Genomic DNA, 19,553 nt, shown 5'->3' with positions numbered 1-19,553 from the left:
AACTCAAACATGCTGTACATTCAGTGGCCACTTTATTAGGTACAGGAGTTACTTAATAATGTGGCCAATTGAGTGTACGTTTCTAAGATGCCATTTTGAAAACTAAATTTAAGTTTTCATTTAGCTGCTCTATACCTTTATATTTCCTGAGCTGATTTCCAAGACCCATTAGAAAATGATATCTACTGTAATTCATCTCTTAACTTAAAGCAGCAAGTGGTGAAATCTCATGGCAGGCAGCATTTACAGAGAGAAGTTAATATTTTCGTCTGGTGACGTACTTAAAGGAAAGGTACCATTAAGATGAAAAGAGTATGGATAAAATTTACAAGGATGTTGCTGGGCCTGGGTTAAGACTACATTCTCTGAAGCCTAGGAGAATGAGTGGCAATTTGACAGAGGCATACAAAATTATGAGGGGTGTAGATAGAGTAAGTGCAAGCAGGCTTTTTCCACTGAGGATGGGTTGGACTAGTACTAGAGGTTATGGATTATCGATTAAAGGTGAAATATTTAAGGGGAACGTGAGGGGGAACTTGTTCACTCAGAGGGTGGTGAGAGGAACCAGCTGCCAGTGGAAGTGGGTTAGATTACAATGTTTCAGAGAAGTTTGAATAAGTACATGGATGGCAGGTAGGGGCTATGGTCAATATATGGGTCAGTGGGATTCAACAGAAAAACAGTTCGGCATGAACAAGCCTGCTTCTGTGCTGTTACTTTATGATTCTGTTTTGAGATAATGACCTTTGAACTAAGATTATTTTCAGATATCCAACATTTGCAGCATTTTCATTAGCTACTTGTTTTAGTTGTGTTGCTATTTATAACACCCAACAGTAGAGTTTTATTTGTAAAGATTTTCCTGCAACTTCTCCATAGGAGATGTGCTGCTAACGCCAACTAGAATTTATGCCAAGGCATTGCTGCCTATTCTGCGTCAGGGGCTCGTGAAAGCTTATGCTCATATTACTGGAGGTGGACTACTAGAAAACATTCCCAGAGTTCTTCCAGAAAATCTTGGTGCTACATTAGGTAAGGAGTCTGTGTTTATGTACTGCAGAGTGTTCTACAGTACAAGCTGTCCATTCAGCCCCATCGATTGCTGTGATATTTCTTTTTTTTATATATTTATTTTTATTTGGATAAGGAATTCACAAGTATCATGTACTTTTTTCACATGTATAACCTTTTCCATTTTTTTATATGTATCAAATTATAATTATACATTCTTAAGTACACATTAAGATGATATAAAAAGAAATTAGACACTTAGATAATTATGTATAGTTGAAATTCTAATCTATTAGGCTAAGTAATAATAGTGCATTAATAATAGTTTCCATATATCTCTTCTGGACCATTTCTTCTGGTCCAAAATGTTGTATGTAAGGCTATGTAACAACCATTGTAGGTGTTTATATCCTAACTTGTTCATGCTTGCTCCTGCCCCCAAACATAATTATCCAATCCCTATGTACTTATTTACTTAATTTTATCATTTTTTATCCCTTTCCTGCTGTGATATTTCAATACCTTTCCTAGATATTTAGCTGGCAAGAGGAATTGTCAATTTTAAATTGATGTCAAGCTTGTAGGAAAGGAGATTAAATTATTTTTATTAATAGTAAGCTGCTGTGGGAGAATATAGAACTCTCTGATTATGATTCAAATGATAATTTTGCTAGATTTTCAAACTTGACCATCTCTTTGGTTACTTTAAATGTTGGATGATAAAATTCCCTTTAGACAGTTGTAGTCTGACATTTTAGTAGTTCAATGTACTTACTTGGCAATCTACAGTAGATTTTTATTTCAAGATTCAAGATTGCTTATTGTTATTCTTCAGTTCACAAGTGTAGTGAACTGATTGTTCTTCCAGATCCTCTGCAGCACAATAAGCACAAAGAACGCAATAAAAACAAAAATAAAACAATATAACTATAAAGCAATCTTATAAAACACAATGTATAAGTAGTGGCTACGTACATAGACTGATTGTATGTACATAAGATGACGTGTATGTGATGTGTAGATAGGGGTGGTGGGGTGGGTTAGTGGGTGGAGGTTTTGATCAGCCTGACAGCTTGGGGAAAATATCTGATTTTTGAGTATAGTGGTCCTGGTGTGGATGCAGCATAGTCTCTTTCCTGATGGGAATAGGATAAACAGTCTATAAGCAGGGTGGGTGGGATACTTTTTCTGCTCTCCCCTCTCCCCTCTCCCCTCTCCCCTCTCCCCTCTCCCCTCTCCCCTCTCCCCTCCCCCCCCCCCGCTGAATGACTAAAAGGCTTGACTGTTTTACATCCCCCTCCCCACCTCCAGTTCAGTCCGTTCCTACCTATGTCTGTGACACTTCTCACGCTCTGGATCTTTTCAGTGATTTCAGGTTCCCTGGCCCCTATCATCTTATTTTCACTATGGATGTCCAGTCCTTATACATCTCCATCCCCCAACAGGAAGGCCTCAAAGATCTTTTTTTTTCCCAGACACCAGACCCAACCTGTTCCGTTCCCCTTCACCACCATTCTCCTCCACCTAGCGGAACTTGTCTTCACTCTAAATAATTTCTCCTTTGGCTCCTCCCACTTCCTTCAAACAAAAGGTGTAGCCATGGGCACTCGCATTGGGGGGTTGCAGCTATGCCTGCCTGTTTGTTGGCTACATGGAACAGTCTATGTACCAAGCCTACACATGTTACTGTCCCCCACTTTTTCTACATTGCATCGATGACTGCAGTGGTGTTGCTTCCTGCATCCATGCTGAATTCATCAACTTTATCCACTTTGCCTCCAACTTCCACCCTGCCCTCAAATTTACCTGTCCCATTGCAGACACCTCCCTTCCCTTTCTCAATCTCGCTATCTCTATCTCTGGAGACAGCATATCCACTGATGTCTATTATAAACCCAGTGACTCTCACAGCTACCTGGACTTTACCTCTTCCCACTCTGTTATTTGTAAAAATGCTATCCCCTTCTCTCATTTCCTCCATCTTCGCCGCATCTGCTCTCAGGATGAGGCTTTTCATTCTAGAACAAAGGAGATGTCCTCTTTTTTTCAAAGAAGGGGGCTTCCCTTCCTCTACCATCAACGCTGCCCTCAATTGCATCGCTTCCATTTAATGCACATCTGCCCTTACTCCATCTTCCCGCCACCTTACCAGGGATAGGGTTCCTCTTGTCGTCATCTGCCACTCCACCAGCCTCGGCATCTAGCACATAATTCTCCGACACTTCTGCCATCTCGAATGGGATTCCACCACCAAGCACATCTTTCCCTCCTCCCCCACCCCCCCCCCGACTTTCTGCTTTCCTCAGGAATCGCTCCCTACATGACTCCCTTGTCCATTCATCCCTCCCCACTGATCTGCTTCCTGGCACTTATCCTTGCAAGCAGAACACATGCTACACCTCCTCCCTCACTACCATTCAGGGCCCCAAACAGCCCTTCCAGGTGAGGTGACACTTCACCTGTGAGTCTGTTGGGGTCATAAACTGTGTCTGGTGCTCCTGGTGTGACCTCCTGTATATCGGTGAGACCGGACATAGATAGGGAGACTGCTATGCTGAACACCTACACTCCATCCGCCAGAACAAGCGGGATCTCCCAGTGGCCACCCATTTTAAATCCACTTCCGACTCCCATTCCGATATGTCTATCCATGGCCTCCTCCGCTGCCATGATGAGGCCACACTTAGGCTGGAGGAACAACATCTTATATTCCATTCGGGTAGCCTCCAGCCTGATGGCATGAACATTGATTTCACAAACTTCCGGTAATACCCTCTTCCCCCCCCGGCCAACTCCTTCACCATTTCCCATCCCCTTTTCCCTCTCTCACCCTATCTCCTTGTCCACCCATCACCTCCCTCTGGTGCTCCTCCCCCGCTTTTCTTTTCTCTATGGCCAGCTCTTTACTTCATCCCTCCCCCTCCAGGCTTCACTTATCATCTTGTGTTTCTCTCCCCCCTGCCACCCTCATTTAAATTTACTCCTCAGCATTTCTTCTCCAGTCCTGCCGAACGATTTCGGCCCAAAAAGTTGACTGTCCTTTTTGTTTTCCATAGGTGCTGCCTAGCCTGCTGACTAAAAGGCTTGTTGATTTGTGACCAGAGGAAATTGGACATAATTCACTGAGCCGTACAATTGGCATAGATTCCAATTCCATCTTCTGGGATTAGACTTGGGTTTCAATACAGTCAGTCTCAGAGATTGTATTCTTATATGGTCAAACCCTGACATTATATAACCAAAGCTCCAAAATGTTGAATAATCTTTTATATTGAAATCACCCAAATCTCTTTTGTCTAAACACTTAGGAAGAAGTATTGTAAGGGAAGTGAGACTGTGTCAAGTTAACTCCAAATTTTCATTCTGAACTTACTGTTTTATTTCTGTGACATTTAAAAGATGCAGCATTTTGGAAGATTCCGGAAATCTTTTCATGGCTACAAAGATTGGGCGGTCTTTCTGAGGAGGAAATGGCTTGCACATTTAATTGTGGAGTTGGAGCTATGCTCGTAGTGGACAAGGACTGTGCTGAAGATGTCCTGTGGAAGGTGCAAAGCTGCTATGAAGCGTGGATTGTTGGAAGTGTTGTGCTGCACAATACAGGTCTCTTACCCTCTTAAATTTGTGAAGACTGGGGAGAAGCAGAATGGTGGTTATGGGATTCCTGCTGATTTTCAATTATTAAGTTAGGTTTGTGAAAACTAGGTGTCAATATAACGGCAGTTATTTACCAACTTTATGTGGAAATCATTATTATTCAATTCAAAATGAAAAGGTGATGTTTAACTATTAAGAGTTAACAGTGGTTCGAATTGACTAACTTCACCATATTATGGTGCTGATGTGAAAAGAACAGGAAAATGTCTCATTTTTTCTTTGTATGTATACAGTTATCCAATCTCAGGAAAAAAATGGAAAGGTTAACAGTGTTAAACTTAATGTTTGGGGATAAGGAGGCTGACAAAATTCCTGATCCATTCCTGTTCACTTCTGTTGGATGGTGGCTGGGTGTGTCATTGAGATATGTAAAGGGTTAAACAGCACCGTGTTGGTTAGGAACATAGAAAATAGGGGCAGAAGTATGCAGGTAGTGCCCTTCGAGCATGCTCTGCCTTTTATTAAGATGCTGATATTTTATGTTGGTGCCTTTTTGTAAAGAGATTAGCTTTATTTGTTAAGTGTACAGTATATCAAAAGAGACAGCAAAATGCATTGTTTGCATCAATAACCATTGCGGGAGCAGCCTGCAAGTATTGCCACACCTTTAGTGCCAATGCAGCATGCCCAAATATAACTCTTATGTTTTTGGAATGTGGGAGGAAACTGGAGCACCGGGCATTTTCCCAGCATCTTTTGGTATGCCTTGATTCACTTTATGCCCAGATATTGACCGATCTCTGTAAAGAATGAACACACTGAACGAGTTTCCAGAGCTGTTTCTTGCCCCTTCTCCCAACCCCCATTCCACCCTCCACCCTCCCCTCTTCCCCTGATGTTCTGGAGCTGGGTTCAGGCCACTGCCACAGCCATCTTCAGGCATCCATTGCAGACATCAGTGCAGCCTGTGTACAGCAGGGCATTATGAACCAATCAGTGAGGGGTTTGTAAGGATAGAGCAATGTCTCATTAGGGACTTGGTAATTCAGGCATGGCTCCTGACTTTCTGCACGATAGTCTTGTTTTACGGTAAGTGAGTGATAAAGGCAATAGATCTCAACCTTTTGATCCAATCTAGTGCATCTGAAACATATTGTACACACTAAGGATATCATGTGCATAAAATATAACAGGGAAATGATGTGGCCTGAACTGCAATAGGAAATATCCAGTTTAGTTATTCATTGGCTGGAATATCCAGTAAAATTTGATCCAAATAATTACCTGATCTATGATTTTGGCATAAATAAATGGACATAAAGGATTTTATTTTAATCCAAATTTTGATTGGTTCAAAGATTAGATTATTCCTTGGAATGTAGAAGATTGAGAGGAGATTTGAGAGAGGTATACAAAATTATGAGGGATATAGATGGGTAAATGCAGACAGGCTTTTTTCACTGATGTGGGATTATAACCAGAGGTCATGGGTTAAGGGTGAAAGGTGAAAGGGTTAAGGAGAACATCAGGGGAAACTTCACTCAGAAGGTCGTGAGAGTGTGGAACGAGCTGCCAGCACGGTGGCGCGTGCGAACTTGATTTCAATGTTTAGAAGTTTGGATGGTTATATGGATGGTAGGGTTACAGAAAGTGCAGGTCGATGGGAGCCGGCAGTTTAAATGTTTCAGCATGGACTGGATGGAGCAAAGGGCCTGTTTCTGTCCTGTACTTTTCCATGGCTATTTGTCACATGTACATCGAAACATAACATAACAGCGAAATGCTTTGTTTTGCACCCAAGGATTGGGTTGGCGGCAGCCTGCAAATGTCAACATGCTTCCAGCACCGACATAGCATCCCCACAACTTGCTAACCAGTATGTCTTTGGAATGTGGGAGAAAACCTGCACGGTCGTGTGCTGAACGTACGAGCTCCTTACGGACAGCAGTGGGAGTCAAACCCCGATTCTGTACTTTATTCCATGGTTGTTCCGTACTTTAAGGTTACCCTAGTAAGGACGACTATGAACACGGGATTCTGCAGATGCTGGAAAAACAGAGTTCTGGAGGAACTCAGCAGGTCTGGCAGCATCACTGGAGAGGAATAAACAGACAACGTTTTGGGTCAAGTCCTGATAAAGCGTCCAAGGATGATTGCAGCTGCCTTGTGATAATAGTTTGAGCAACGTTCTCTGTGATAAGAGCACGCAAGTTTGTTGGAGTTCAGGCATTCTCAACATACCCCTGCAGCAAGATCTAGTTGTCTACGAGAGAGACGGGAAAACATTTAGCGCAAAGAAGAGTTTGTGTGTGGTTTGCTGTTGATGCTTTACCATTTTCCATTGTGCAGAATCATCAGTTTATGAGGAGAATTTTAAGGCCGTGATCCTTGCTTCTCACATTCTTGCAGAAATATTCAAATTCTTTTCCCTATTGTACTGAAAAATGTAACGGACAATCGGCCGATTTCAACCTTTTATTATGACATTCAGTGGAAAATACTCTGCTCGTGCCGAGTTGTCAAGTACACAATTTTTGCTGGAGCTTTTTTTTTAATGTTTTTAAAAATTACTTCATTTTTTTTTTACAGGTTGTGAAAAAGTATCAATTAAAAACCTCATGAAAACACTACAATTAAGTGAGCAGTTGGATGGAAGTGCTGCAGGTGGTGACTTATCACATTGTGAAGGTCAGACTGGGAAAATGAGAGTGGGTGTTCTTATCTCTGGAACAGGTGAGTTGTTCTAATGACGAATCAATGAAAATAATTATATAGAAAACTGAACATTTTATTTACTTGCAACTAGGATAGACTAAAGCTGATGCTGAATTTTTTGATGTTTTCTTTATTCCTGAATCTTAGTTCAAGTTGATGTATACCATAGTTGTTTGTTACTGAAGTTTGTGTGTAAGCTGTTCCTCACTGCTGGTAAAATTTCTGCTGATCTGATTGCAATCAGAGCTCTCATCGTGCAACTGTGGGAATTGCATTCTGAGCTTCATACAGTGGGACTATGTTCTGCAGCGATGCACTTTCTGTGTCAATGACTTCTTGGGCCCTTCTTGATTTTGGCATTTAGTATGTTAGCATGGTACTGAGCTGGCTCTCTCCTGTTGGAATCGACTTTCAGCTCTATTGGACCTAATTGTGTTGTCTGACAACTAACAGTTCTAAAGGGAGCTACAAGTTGTCGGCCGTTCATTATAAACTTATTGTGTGTTCGGCCAAAAAAAGAAGCCAGGAATGACCGGTTTGTCTATCTCCTGTTGAGCCCAGAAGTGGAATATTGGTGCACTGGAGAATGCGGCGAGATGTACTTCAGATCAACTCCTGGTTTATGTCAAGCTGGGCTCATGTAGGCTAAGTTAATTTTTGTATTCCTTATGATATAGAGGGAGGCCATTTGGTCCATTGAGCCTGTTCTGGCTTTCAATGCCATTCCAACAATCCCATACTCCCACTTAATTCCTGGTATCCAACTCTTTCATGTGTCCATTAACTCCTGCCCCATGATTCTCCCACTACCCTCCTACACCAGGAGCATTATACAGTGATTTATTAGCCTATCAGTTGCCTCCTCTTTGGGTTGTAGGGAAAGCCAGGGCATCTGGGTAGATTTCCTGTGTTTGCAAGGAAAACATGCAAACTTCTCAAAGACAGCTTCAGAGGTGAGGATTGAAGCTAGGCCGTGGAGCAGTAGATGTACCTGCTCTACCACTCTGTGCTGGCCTGTACGTCTGAATTATTTTACTTTGAGCATTTGCTATCAAATAATTAAAAACTTCTAATGTAAACTTTTAGTTATTTAGTTTTCAGTTTTCTAAAAATAACCTCAGTTAAATTGAATAGTTTGTAAATATTTATCAGCCACACTTCAGAAGCCTTTGACAGCAGCAGGCACTTGAAGGCTGTCAGGATGTTCAGAAATGGGCTTTGGTGGTACACTGCCTGGAGTAACCTCATCTCTTGGTTATTCTTTGTGTCTTGGGGGAAAACCTCAGGGGTCTTGACTGTTGGCACAGAATCCTCAAAATGGGCGGGCGGCAGACTGCAGACCCAGTTTGTAAGTGCAGTTTCCCTACAAGAAAAAGGAATTGTGGAAAGCGTGCTGGGCTGCAAGTAAGATTGAAATACAGACCCTGAAGTTAGAGATAGAATCAGACGCACATCAGCTCTGGCAGGGTTTTACAGGCCATTGCTTTCTACAAGGTGAATCCTAATATGAATGGCCGTGATGATTTACTCCCAGATGACCTCGACACATTTTATGCATGCTTTGATTTGGAGGCAGTCCAGAAGTGATCACTGGGCTAATAGATGAGATGGGGTTTGTCTGTCCTATAACAAATAGTTAAACTTGCATTCAGTGGAGTGTGGAAAATTGAGGGGGATAATATTATTGAAACATAAGATCATAAAGGACATGTTGAGATGTTTCCAGAAGTGGGAGATTCTTGAGCAAAGAAACATACAGTCGGCCCTCCTTATCCGCGAGTTCGGCATGCGCGAATTCATTCAACCAACTGTGAAGTGAGAAAACCCAGAAGTGCTCTTCCAGCACTTGTTGTTCGAGCATGTACAGACTTTTTTCTCTTGTCATTATTCCCTAAACAATGCAGTATTACAACTATTTTACATAGCATTTACATTGTATTAGGTATTATAAGTAATCTAGAGATGATTTAAAATATACAGGAGGATGTGCGTAGGTTGTCGTGGATCGGGATCAAAAAAAACGGAAGTTCTCTTACTAAGTAAGTTGGAACAGGTACACCTGGTATTATTTAGCGTCAGTCAAGCATTTGTCTTAGTATATAGTATATATTTTACCTTTCTATGCATATAAAACACTTAAGAAAAGTATTTCAGCGCCGGGCTCGGGAACGAAAATTCCCGAGTTCGATCCAGTGACAGAGCACTCCCGAGCGTGCTCTCCATCTGTGCCGGGCTGATGTGGAGGATCAAAAACCCAAAACCCCAAAACCCAATAATTAAACCACTGCGTTGCTTAGTAATAATTGTAGCTTTCATCGGGGCAGGGATTTTCTCACTTTATCCTTTAATATTGTTCCGATCATTGACTGACTGTAGCCTAACGCTTTTCCAATGACTGATGGCGTTTCACCTCTTTCTGATCGCTTTATTATTTCCAGTTTATTTTAAATTGCGATCGTGATTATTTTCGTGAACAGAAACACTGCGGATTCAGAGCTCCGCTGCCAGGTCCTAATGTCCACCGCACTGAGACAGGTTAAATAAGGTCCGGGGTTCCACTGGGTCCTAAGATCCACCGTATTTAGACAGGTTGAAATAGGGACTTGAGCATCCGCGTTTTTTGGTATCCGCGAGGGGTCCCAGAACAAATTCCTCGCGGATAAGGAGGGCTGACTGTACTTACAAGATAAGAGAGTTGTTATCAAAAGCTGAGATGCATGGGAACTTATCATAAGAGAGTGTTGAATCTCTGGAGTTTTCCTGTTGGGGTGTGATGGCTAAATCACTAGGGTATTTAAAAGGGAGGTGGATAATGTTGGGGGATAGAGAACTTTATTGTACTGGTGCAGAAAAGGAGGTGAGGCCTGGTATAGAGCAGCAATGATCAAACTGAGTGGCAGGGCATCTCTATTTCCTCTTTTATCATTGAGGAAATACACAAACCAGCTGTCTGTCTGCTTTGGAGTTGAACTGTGTGATGAGGTGGTGGACCAGGAAGAGGAAACATAAACCCTTTGTATGATCTTCAAATTGTTCTCTATCTGCTGCCAGATGAGTGCCTTGCTTTGTTTAACCATTTTTCTATCATATGTGGAGCTTGGTTTCCTGATTTTGGGTGAGTGTTGTATTTACTAGAAGCTGCAAGTTATATTTATCTGAGAAGATAACTGACAATTCCTGTTTTCTCTGGAAATTGCATGACCTTTCCTATTAAGTTTTTTTTTATATTTTTCCCTTTTTCTTTTAAGGAACAAACCTTCAGGCCATCATAGAACACACAAAGGACCCTACTAGTCATGCTGAAATAGTCATTGTTATCTCCAACAAAAGTGGCGTAGAGGGACTGAAGAAAGCAAACCGAGCTGGTATTCCTACAAGGGTGAGAGCACCTCTGCATTTGGTAGCATGGTCATATGCAAAAGATGTAGTCCAGTAATTATCATATGTGAGTAAAAGCTAGGGTAAGAGCAAACAACCAGACAGCTAATGTAAGGGGGTTGACGCTTTCCTGATCTTCAGCACCTATACTTTAGTTTCAATCTTGCATCTGAGATTTAGATAGTAAAGGTGAAACCTATCAACCCATTAATCGCAAGTTGCAGGTCTAAACGGTTATTAGCACTTGAAGAACAAGGCTGTTCTCTTACATTCGCCCTGGATTGACTTTATGCTCCCATGCAAAATTTCAGATATACCACTCATTAGCAGTTCGAGAAAGAAAAATAAGACCCAGGTGCTCTTTACCATTGCTCATTTACCCATGGTTACTGTCTCCACCCTAGAAAAAAGGAAATTCGGGGCATAATGCTTTACGCCATAATCCACAGATTTAAGTGCAACCAAATTCATGATCCCGGATTTGAATCCAGTCAGCTGCTTGCCTGCTTTCCATCCATGCTGGGTTGAGCATCAAGCTAGCAACTCGGCCTCATAAAAAAACAGACAAATGCTAAAGAAACAGCAAGGTTTCCACCTGATGTGCCACAAGGCACTGAGAGGATGTATATGACTCAAAAGTCATACATGCTGGTCTTTTTTAGCTTAAATTTTTAGTTTATGAAGAATAGAGTGATATACTGGATACACTTGTGGGTAAAACAGTGTTACTGATAATGGACATGATTTATGTCATACATTGCTGTCTCTATTTAAGAGACAATACATACTAAAATAAATGGGAACAAAGTGTTTTTGTAGTTCTTAGTTCTTAATGGAAATCCATGCTGGATCTACTTATCTGGACCAAACTATCTTAAGACATAGGAGCATAATTAGGCCACTTGGCCCATTGAGTCTGCTGCACTATTCCATCATGGCCTTTTTGCCATAATCTTTGATGTCCTTAGTAATCAAGAACCTATCAAGCTCTGCTTTAAGTATACCGAATGAATTGGGCTCCACAACTGTTTGTGGCAAAGAATTCACAGACTCACTACTCACTAGCTAAATTATTTTAGTCCTCATCTCTGTTCTAAAGGGACCTCCTTCTTACTCTGTAGTTGTGCCCTCTGGTCCTAGTCTCCCTACTATAGGGACTATCCTCTCCACATCTACTCTCGCTCAGCATATCCATATTTGAAAGGTTTCAATGAGCTTACTTCTTTCTTCTAAACTACAGTGAGTACAGGCCCAGAGCCATCAAACCCTCCTCATTTGTTAACCCTTTCAAACCCGGGATCATTCTCATGAACCCCTTCTGGACTCTCTCCAATACAGTGAATATGGTCAATTGAAATATTATGAGGTGTTACAATTAACTGCTTTCTATAAGCATGCAAGAGCAAAAGCACTATTGCTTGCGGAAAGAGGAACAATACAGAAGATGAACAAGATCAGGTAAATTTGATTTATTTCATCTATTCCTAAAATGTACCTCATATGGATTCTTTTACATTGGAAAACCTACAGGTAATCGACCACAAATTATTTGGAAGTCGTTCTGAATTTGACAGCACTGTCGATCAGGTGCTTCAGGAATTCTCCGTTGAACTGGTTTGCCTCGCTGGATTTATGAGAATCCTCTCTGGTCCCTTTGTCAAAAAGTGGAATGGTAAATATTTGATTTTTCTTTTTTGTCCCTCAACCAATCGGAGCATTCTGAGGGAAATTTTACATTGGAAGTAAATGTGTTGTTTGGCTTTTTTTTTGAATCTCCATTCTGCACACACAGAAATTTAAATTTTGCAACAATATTTTCATTGATAGCTACATTAATGTGGCAAGTCTTGAGAAGAGGTATAGTAGTTAAAATTATCTTTTACTTTAAGTTGCGACCACCAATGAATTACATTTTAACTGGATATACTGAAGCTATCATTAACTGAAAGTATTGATCAGGAAAAAAAATACTCTTATAGAAGCACTACTAGTGCAGTGAGGAAAGATTCTGAGATGCAAAGTGACATACAAATATTGGTCCCTGTTTAAGACTATTAACTAATGAATAACAGGTATTTGTAGCTAACTTGGGCAGACTTGCAAGGTGGCAGATTTATAACAAGATTTATAACTTTTAAATTGTTTGATTTTATATTTTTATGGGCATTAGAAATAGAGGCAGGATATATGCTTCCAGCCAGCTTAGCCATTCAATAAGATCTTAACAGAATCGGTGGTTCTCTCCTTTTCCATCCAATTATTGCAATTTGATTCCGCTGGTGTTCAAATACCATTGACCTTGGCATTAGATATATTCGGTTAGTAATCTCTCCGGAGCAGAGAATTCACCCCTTGTGGCTGGATTTCTGTTTTAGATTCTTAATACAAAAGAGGATGTATTTCTTGTAGCAGTTGGTAAAATTCCATCTTTCCCAGAACATACTGGTACAATTCTATCTTGTCATCGTCCTCACATCAGCCAATACTGTCTGGTTTGGTGCAGCATCCTCTCGCTGTCCAGGAAAACTACAGCAGAAAAGTATGCCATCAGCGCAAGACTTGAGTGTGCCCAGTGAGCAGGGAAAATCATTGCTGGCTCTAGGCACTTGCAAACTGCCTTTTCCAAAAGCTCCCTTCTGGAAAGCTCATTTCTAATAAAGACAAGTAAAACTTCATGCCACTTTAAAGGTTTTTTTCCCAGGCAGTTAATCTGTTCAACCATTTTGGATACCGCCCCCCACCCCCAACCCCACCCACATCTATTAGTCCCATTGCATCACTACACGCGGGTTCCCAGCCTGGGGTTTGCAGACCTCTTGGTTAATGGTAAAGATCCATGGCTTAAAAAAGCTTGGGGACCTCTGCTCTAGACACTTTTAAACCACTTTTTATAATGTTTGCATTGTAAATACATGCTGGTATTTGCTTACTTATGCACATTTTATTCCCCATCTGTCTTTTAACCTCTAACTTCATTAGCTTTTGTATGATTTTCTAACATAATTCTTTATGATTATTGAATGTTGTTTCTTGTTGCATGACACGCCCTGACCAAGACTCCACAGCAAATTCCTGATGCATGTAAATGTATACGGTGAATTAAGTTGATCTAATTCACTCCACCCATGAGTAGTAAGTAACTTTTTCTCCCGAGAGCAATTGGACAGTGTGTAATTCTGAACTGTCTTTTAGGCAAACTATTGAATATCCATCCGTCACTGCTACCATCCTTCAAAGGAGTTAACGCTCACAAGCAGGTGTTACAGGCTGGAGTTCGGGTGACCGGCTGTACTGTGCATTTTGTGGCTGTAAGTATTCCATCTTCGTTCCAGTTTATTAGAACAAATAACACAGAATGATACAGGACAGTAAGGGCCCGTTGAGCTTTTAACCTACTCTTAAGGTCAATCTCATACATAACCCTCTATTGTTCTATCATCCATGTTCCTACCTAAGAGTTTCTTAAGTGCCTCTAATGTATCTGCCTCTACCACCATCCCTGGCAGGGCATTCCATGTACCCACCGCTCTCTGGTACAAAGTTACTTGCCTCTGAACGTCAGTCTGGGATGTTAGTGCATGGCTTTACGATCACACTACTTTAGTTTATAAACACAAGAGATTCTGCAGATGCTGAAAATCCAGAGTAACACATAGGAAATGCTGGAGAGAATCCATTCTGGTTTCTTCACCCTTCCTTTTCAGTGCTGATGAAGGGTCTCAGATCCTCCAGCATTTTGTATGTGTTGCGCCACCTTAGTTGGGGTTTGAGCCCTGATCTCAGAAATTGGTTCCTTTTGGTACTCTGGTACAGGTTCAACAGGAGACGTTGCCATGGGGCAAATGTAATATGTTGGATTGATTATTACCATCAGTATACCCTACTGATGCGGGAGCAGGTAATACAGAAACCATCCAGAATCATGGCGAAAGAACAATGACAGATGCACAATTACTTGTGTGTTGTTCGACCTTGATGTGGAAGTGGCGTGATTTTTATTACATTACTGTGAATTCAGGATTGCTTGATGTCATTTTCAGTACACAAGTATAAAGAAGAATTAAATGATTGTTGCTCTGGATCTGATGCAGCGCAAAAAAAACACAATAAAATAAAGAGCACAATTAAATAAACCACACATGATAAATATAAATGCATAAGATAGCTTGTATAATCCACACACAAAATGCTGGAGGAACTCAGCAGGCCAGGCAGCATCTATGGAAAAGAGTACAGTCGACATTTTGGGCCGAGGTTGTTGCTTGGATTTCTAGCATCTGCAGAATTTCTCTTGTTTGTGACTGGATGGCTTATATACATAGATTTGTGTACGTAATGTGACACTAGGTACAGGAGTGTCTGTACATACATGATAAATGATCCTGACAAGAAATGATAAAGTAGTGGTGGTGAGGGGGGTTACTTTGGTGGGGTGTGGCGGATGTTACCTAGCCTCCTCCTTCCTGATATGAGTGGGATCCTTCATGAAATTGTGGGGCTTTTCCCGGCAGCTTTCTGTATATACATTATTGTTCCTCTTCATGCCTTATGGCGCGGCAGTTGGCAACCTTGCTGTTTCCTTAGCATTTTGTCTTTTTTTTTACGGGGCCGAATTGCTAGCTCCACCATCAACCCAGCACAAATGGAAAGCGTGCAAGGGGCCGGCTGGATTCAAACCTCCTACCTCGAAGTCCGGTGCAGAATCCCCTAACCCACCGGCTGGTTCTATATATACTGTGCAAAAAATCTTAGGCACATATATACAGCTAGGGTGCCTAAGATTTTTGCACAGTACTGTATATTGGTTAAAGTAGGAAGGTGGTTGGGGAAACAGAAATAAGAGTACTCAGCTTTGGATTAGCTCGGTAGCATTAAGTGCTATTTGGTAACTGGAGAGACATAATGTACAGTACTGTGCTAAAGTCTTAGGAACCCTAGCTATTTTGCATAGTGCTGTATGTCTAACAACACAAACAAAATGCTGGCAGAACTCAGCAGGTCAGGCAACATCCATGAAAGTGAACAAACAGACGATGTTTCAGGCTGAGACCATTCTTCAGGACTGCACAGGAAGGGGAAAGCACCAGAAGCAAAAGGTGGGGGCTAGGGGAAGGAGGATAGCTAGAAGGTTATATGTGCAGCCAGGTGGGTGGGAAAGGTAAAGGGCTGGAGATGAGGGAATCTGTTAAGGAGAGGAGAGTGGACTATAGGAGAAAGGTAATGAGGGGCACTGGGGGGAGGTGATAGGCGAGTGAGAACCAACCAGTTCCCCTCCGCCACTTCTCTCTTCTGTCTGGCTGAACTGGTTCTCACCCTTAACTGTTTCTCCTTCAGCTCCCCCCACTTTCTCCAGACTCAAGGGTACACGGATGGACCCCAGCTATGTCTGCTTTTTCATTGGCTACATAGAACATTCCAAGTTCCAAGCCTTTCTTGTAATGCCCCCATCTCTTCCTCCATTACATTGACAATTTCATTGTTGCTGCTTCAGTCACTCATGCTGAGCTTGTCAATTTCATCAACCTTGCCTCTAATTTCCACCTTGGCCTTGGTCAGTTTATGACACCTCCCTCCTCTTTCTCAATTTTTCTGTCTCCATCTGTTGAACGACATCTTTTATAAACCTACCGGTTTCCATGACTATCTTGTCTATACCTCTTCCCACTCTGTCTCTTGTAAAATTACGATTCCCTTTTCAGTTCCTTCATCTCCGCCGCATCTGTACTCGAGGCAGGACATCAGAGATGTCCTCCTCCTTCACAGAACGGGGTTTCCCTTCATCCACCATTGCTACTGCCCCCACCTATGTCTCCTCCATTTTCTGGACATTTGCACTCACCCCATTCCCCATCACCTTAACAGTGATAAGAGTTCTTCTTGTCCTGACCTACCACCCCATAAGCCTTTGCATCCAACACATCATACACCGCAACTTCGGCCAGCTTCAAATGGATCCGAGCACTAAACATATCTTTGCTCTCCTCCTCCCCCCGCCCCCCCCCACTTCTCTTTCCAAAGGGATTGTCCCTCTGTGATTTCCTTGTCTCCACACCAATCGCCCTCCCGGCACTTATCCCTGCAAGTGACCAAGTGCTGCACCTACCCTTTCACCTTCCTCACCTTCATTCAGGCCCCCAAACAGTCCTTCCAGGTGAGGCAGCGGTTCAACTGTGAAGCTGCTCAAGTCGGCTGTTGTATTTGGCCTGATGCGATGCAGCCTCCTCCACATTGGTGAGACCGGTCATAAGTTACTTCACTGCCTCATCCAGCACCTCCTGTCCATCCGCCAGGAGTGGAACTTCCTGGTGGCCTAGCCCAGCAGGTTAATTCTGCTTCCCGTTCTCATTCCAACGTATCGGCCATTGGCCTCCTCGTGGTCAAACGCATCACCGACACCAGCCTACCTCCCATCAACAACATAAACACAGGAAATTATGCAAATGTCAGAAATCCAAAGCAACATACACAAAATTCTGTTCTCTATCTGCTGCCAGGTGAGTGCCTTGCTTTGTATAACCGTTGTTGTATCATATGTGGAGCTTGGTTTCCTGATTTTGGGTGAGTGTTGTATTTACTAGAAGCTGCAAGTTGTATTTATCTGAGAAGATGACTGACAATTCCTGTTTTCTCTGGAACTTGCATGTCCTTTCCTGTTAAGTTTTTTTTTTATATTTTTCCCTCAGGGTGGACTAGTAACAACTTGTATTCCATCTGGTTAGCCTCCAACCTGATGGCATGAATATCGATTTCTCCTGGTTTAAAAAAAATCCCTTCTACCCTCTTCTTCTATTCCCAATTCTGGCCTCTTACCTCTTCTCGCCTGCCTATCGCCTCCTCCTTCCCTTTCTCCAATGGTCCACTCTACTCTCCTATCAGATTTCTTGTATCCAGCCCTTTACCTTTCCCACCACCTGGTTTTACCTTCTAGCTATCCTCCTTCCTTCCCCCCTTCACCTTTTTATTCCTTTCCAGCCCTGAAGAAGGGTCTTGGCGCAAAACGTCAACTGTTTGTTCATTTCCATAGATGCTACCTGACATGCTGAGTTGCCCCCAGAATTTTGTGTGTGTTGCTTTGGATTTCTGTCATTTGCAGAATTCCCTGTGTTTATGTCGTTGATGGGAGGTAGGCTGGTGTCGGTGATGTGTTGGGACGGTTTTGACTACCCACTGTAGAGCCTTCCGGTCCACCGTAGTGGAGTTTCTGTACCATGCAGTGAGGCAGCATGTTAGGATACACTCTACTGCACAACTGCAGAGGTTGTAGTATGGACGTACATAGTCCAGCTCTCTTCAGCTTTCTCAAAGTAGAGGCATTGTTGAGCTTTCTTAATTGTGTATGATATGTTCTGGGACCATGAGAGGTGGAGCGAGATTTGCACTGCCAGGAGTTTGGAACTGCTGTGCTACTGATGTGAGGGGGGGCGTGAAGAGTGTAAGTTCTCTTGAAGTCGATAACCATCTCTTTTGTCTTGTTGACATTGAGCAAGAGGTTATCTGCCTGGCACCAGGCCTCGAGCTCTTCCACCTCCTCTCTGTAGGCTGTCTCATCGTTGCTGTTGATAAGCCCGTGTCATTGACAAATTTGACATTGTGATTACTCCCATGGCTTGTCAAGCTGAAACTGCAAAACCTCCACGGTCTGACCGCCTTTCGGAACTTGTTCTTATTGGTGATGTATGGTTCTTTAACATGTACCAGTTACGTCATTCCAGAAACATTTGCACCTGATTAGTGATGTAGTGCTAATTTGGGATCCCTGACATCCTTCCCTGTTTCCATGCATCTTCTGATTTGCTTATTTGGTTTGGCACCTTGACGATCTTGGCCACATTTCCCGGCTTTATGATACCTCCATGCAGCTTGGCTTCTTCGTGAAATGGTGAGCCATGAATTAAGAGGACGACCTTTGATTTGGATTTGGAGACGGTGGGTTCTAAATTTTCCTCCAAAACATTTGGAGGACAGGTAATTACAAGAAGATGTGCCTTTCGGTGCTGGGATGGAACAGTTCCTTCATTTGTTACTGAAGAGTGGAATTGAGTGCAAGGTTTGTAATTTCCTCCCTTTTTTAAGTACATAATGGTTATGGGTGCTGCAGCTTCATTTCCTGTCCCCTTGAACTATGTCGTTATTTCTAGTTATCCGCAGCATATTGAAGAGTAAAACTGGAAAGTATCTGAAAGAACATCCCCCTTGGAAAAGCAGTCAACTTTGCTTGCTCTATTAGCAAATCACATTTTCCTTTTTCTCCTCAGTGTTCATCAGGCTTCCCTTAAAACTGTTATATCCATTCCCGTGTATTTCTGCACACCAGCTTCGAGCAACCTGGGGGCCACTGAGAAGATTGGGAAGTCTACAGGATTTGGAAAACTGGTGATCCACATGGAAAATTACAGGCACAATATCATAGAAGCAAGATTAGGCCATTTGGCCTGTCAAATTTGCTCTCCCATTCAATCGTGGCTAATTTTTAAAAAAGTTATCAACACCATTTCTCTTACCTTCTCCCCTTTACCCTTTTACCTTTCAAGAACCTATCAATCTCTGCCTTGGAGTATATTATGTACAGGCCGAGATCCATTGGATTCTCATATATTGAGCCTTTCATTCCCAGGATCATTCTACTGGACATCCTCTGGCTCTTCTACAGGACTAACATGTCTTTCCTGAAATTTTCCCAATATTGTCAGTATTCCAATTGTGGTGTGACAAATACCTTCTAAAGCCTCAGCAATACATCCTTGCTTTTATATTCTAGTCCTTTCAAAATATATACATTTGCCTTCCTTACTATTAACTCAACCTGCAAGTTAGCCTGAACTAGGCCCTCTACCCTTCTGAATTCTCTCCCT

General features: G+C 42.2%; 1 protein-coding gene across 1 annotated transcript in view; it reads left to right on the top strand.

Moving 5' to 3' along the window:
* The window catches only part of gart (phosphoribosylglycinamide formyltransferase), a 59,328-nt gene that overhangs the window by 36,833 nt on the left and 2,942 nt on the right, over positions 1-19,553 (top strand). The window contains exons 16-21 of the mRNA XM_072260059.1: positions 880-1,032; positions 4,411-4,614; positions 7,198-7,341; positions 10,572-10,702; positions 12,232-12,373; positions 13,894-14,009. Coding sequence (XP_072116160.1) covers positions 880-1,032; positions 4,411-4,614; positions 7,198-7,341; positions 10,572-10,702; positions 12,232-12,373; positions 13,894-14,009 — 890 coding nt within the window. The remainder of the gene's footprint in view (positions 1-879; positions 1,033-4,410; positions 4,615-7,197; positions 7,342-10,571; positions 10,703-12,231; positions 12,374-13,893; positions 14,010-19,553) is intronic.

This window comes from Mobula birostris, chromosome 6 (genome assembly GCF_030028105.1).
Source record: "Mobula birostris isolate sMobBir1 chromosome 6, sMobBir1.hap1, whole genome shotgun sequence".
Lineage (NCBI taxonomy): Eukaryota > Metazoa > Chordata > Chondrichthyes > Myliobatiformes > Myliobatidae > Mobula > Mobula birostris.
The sequence above is the reverse complement of the archived record's forward strand: the minus strand, read 5'-3'. Positions and strand labels throughout refer to the sequence as shown.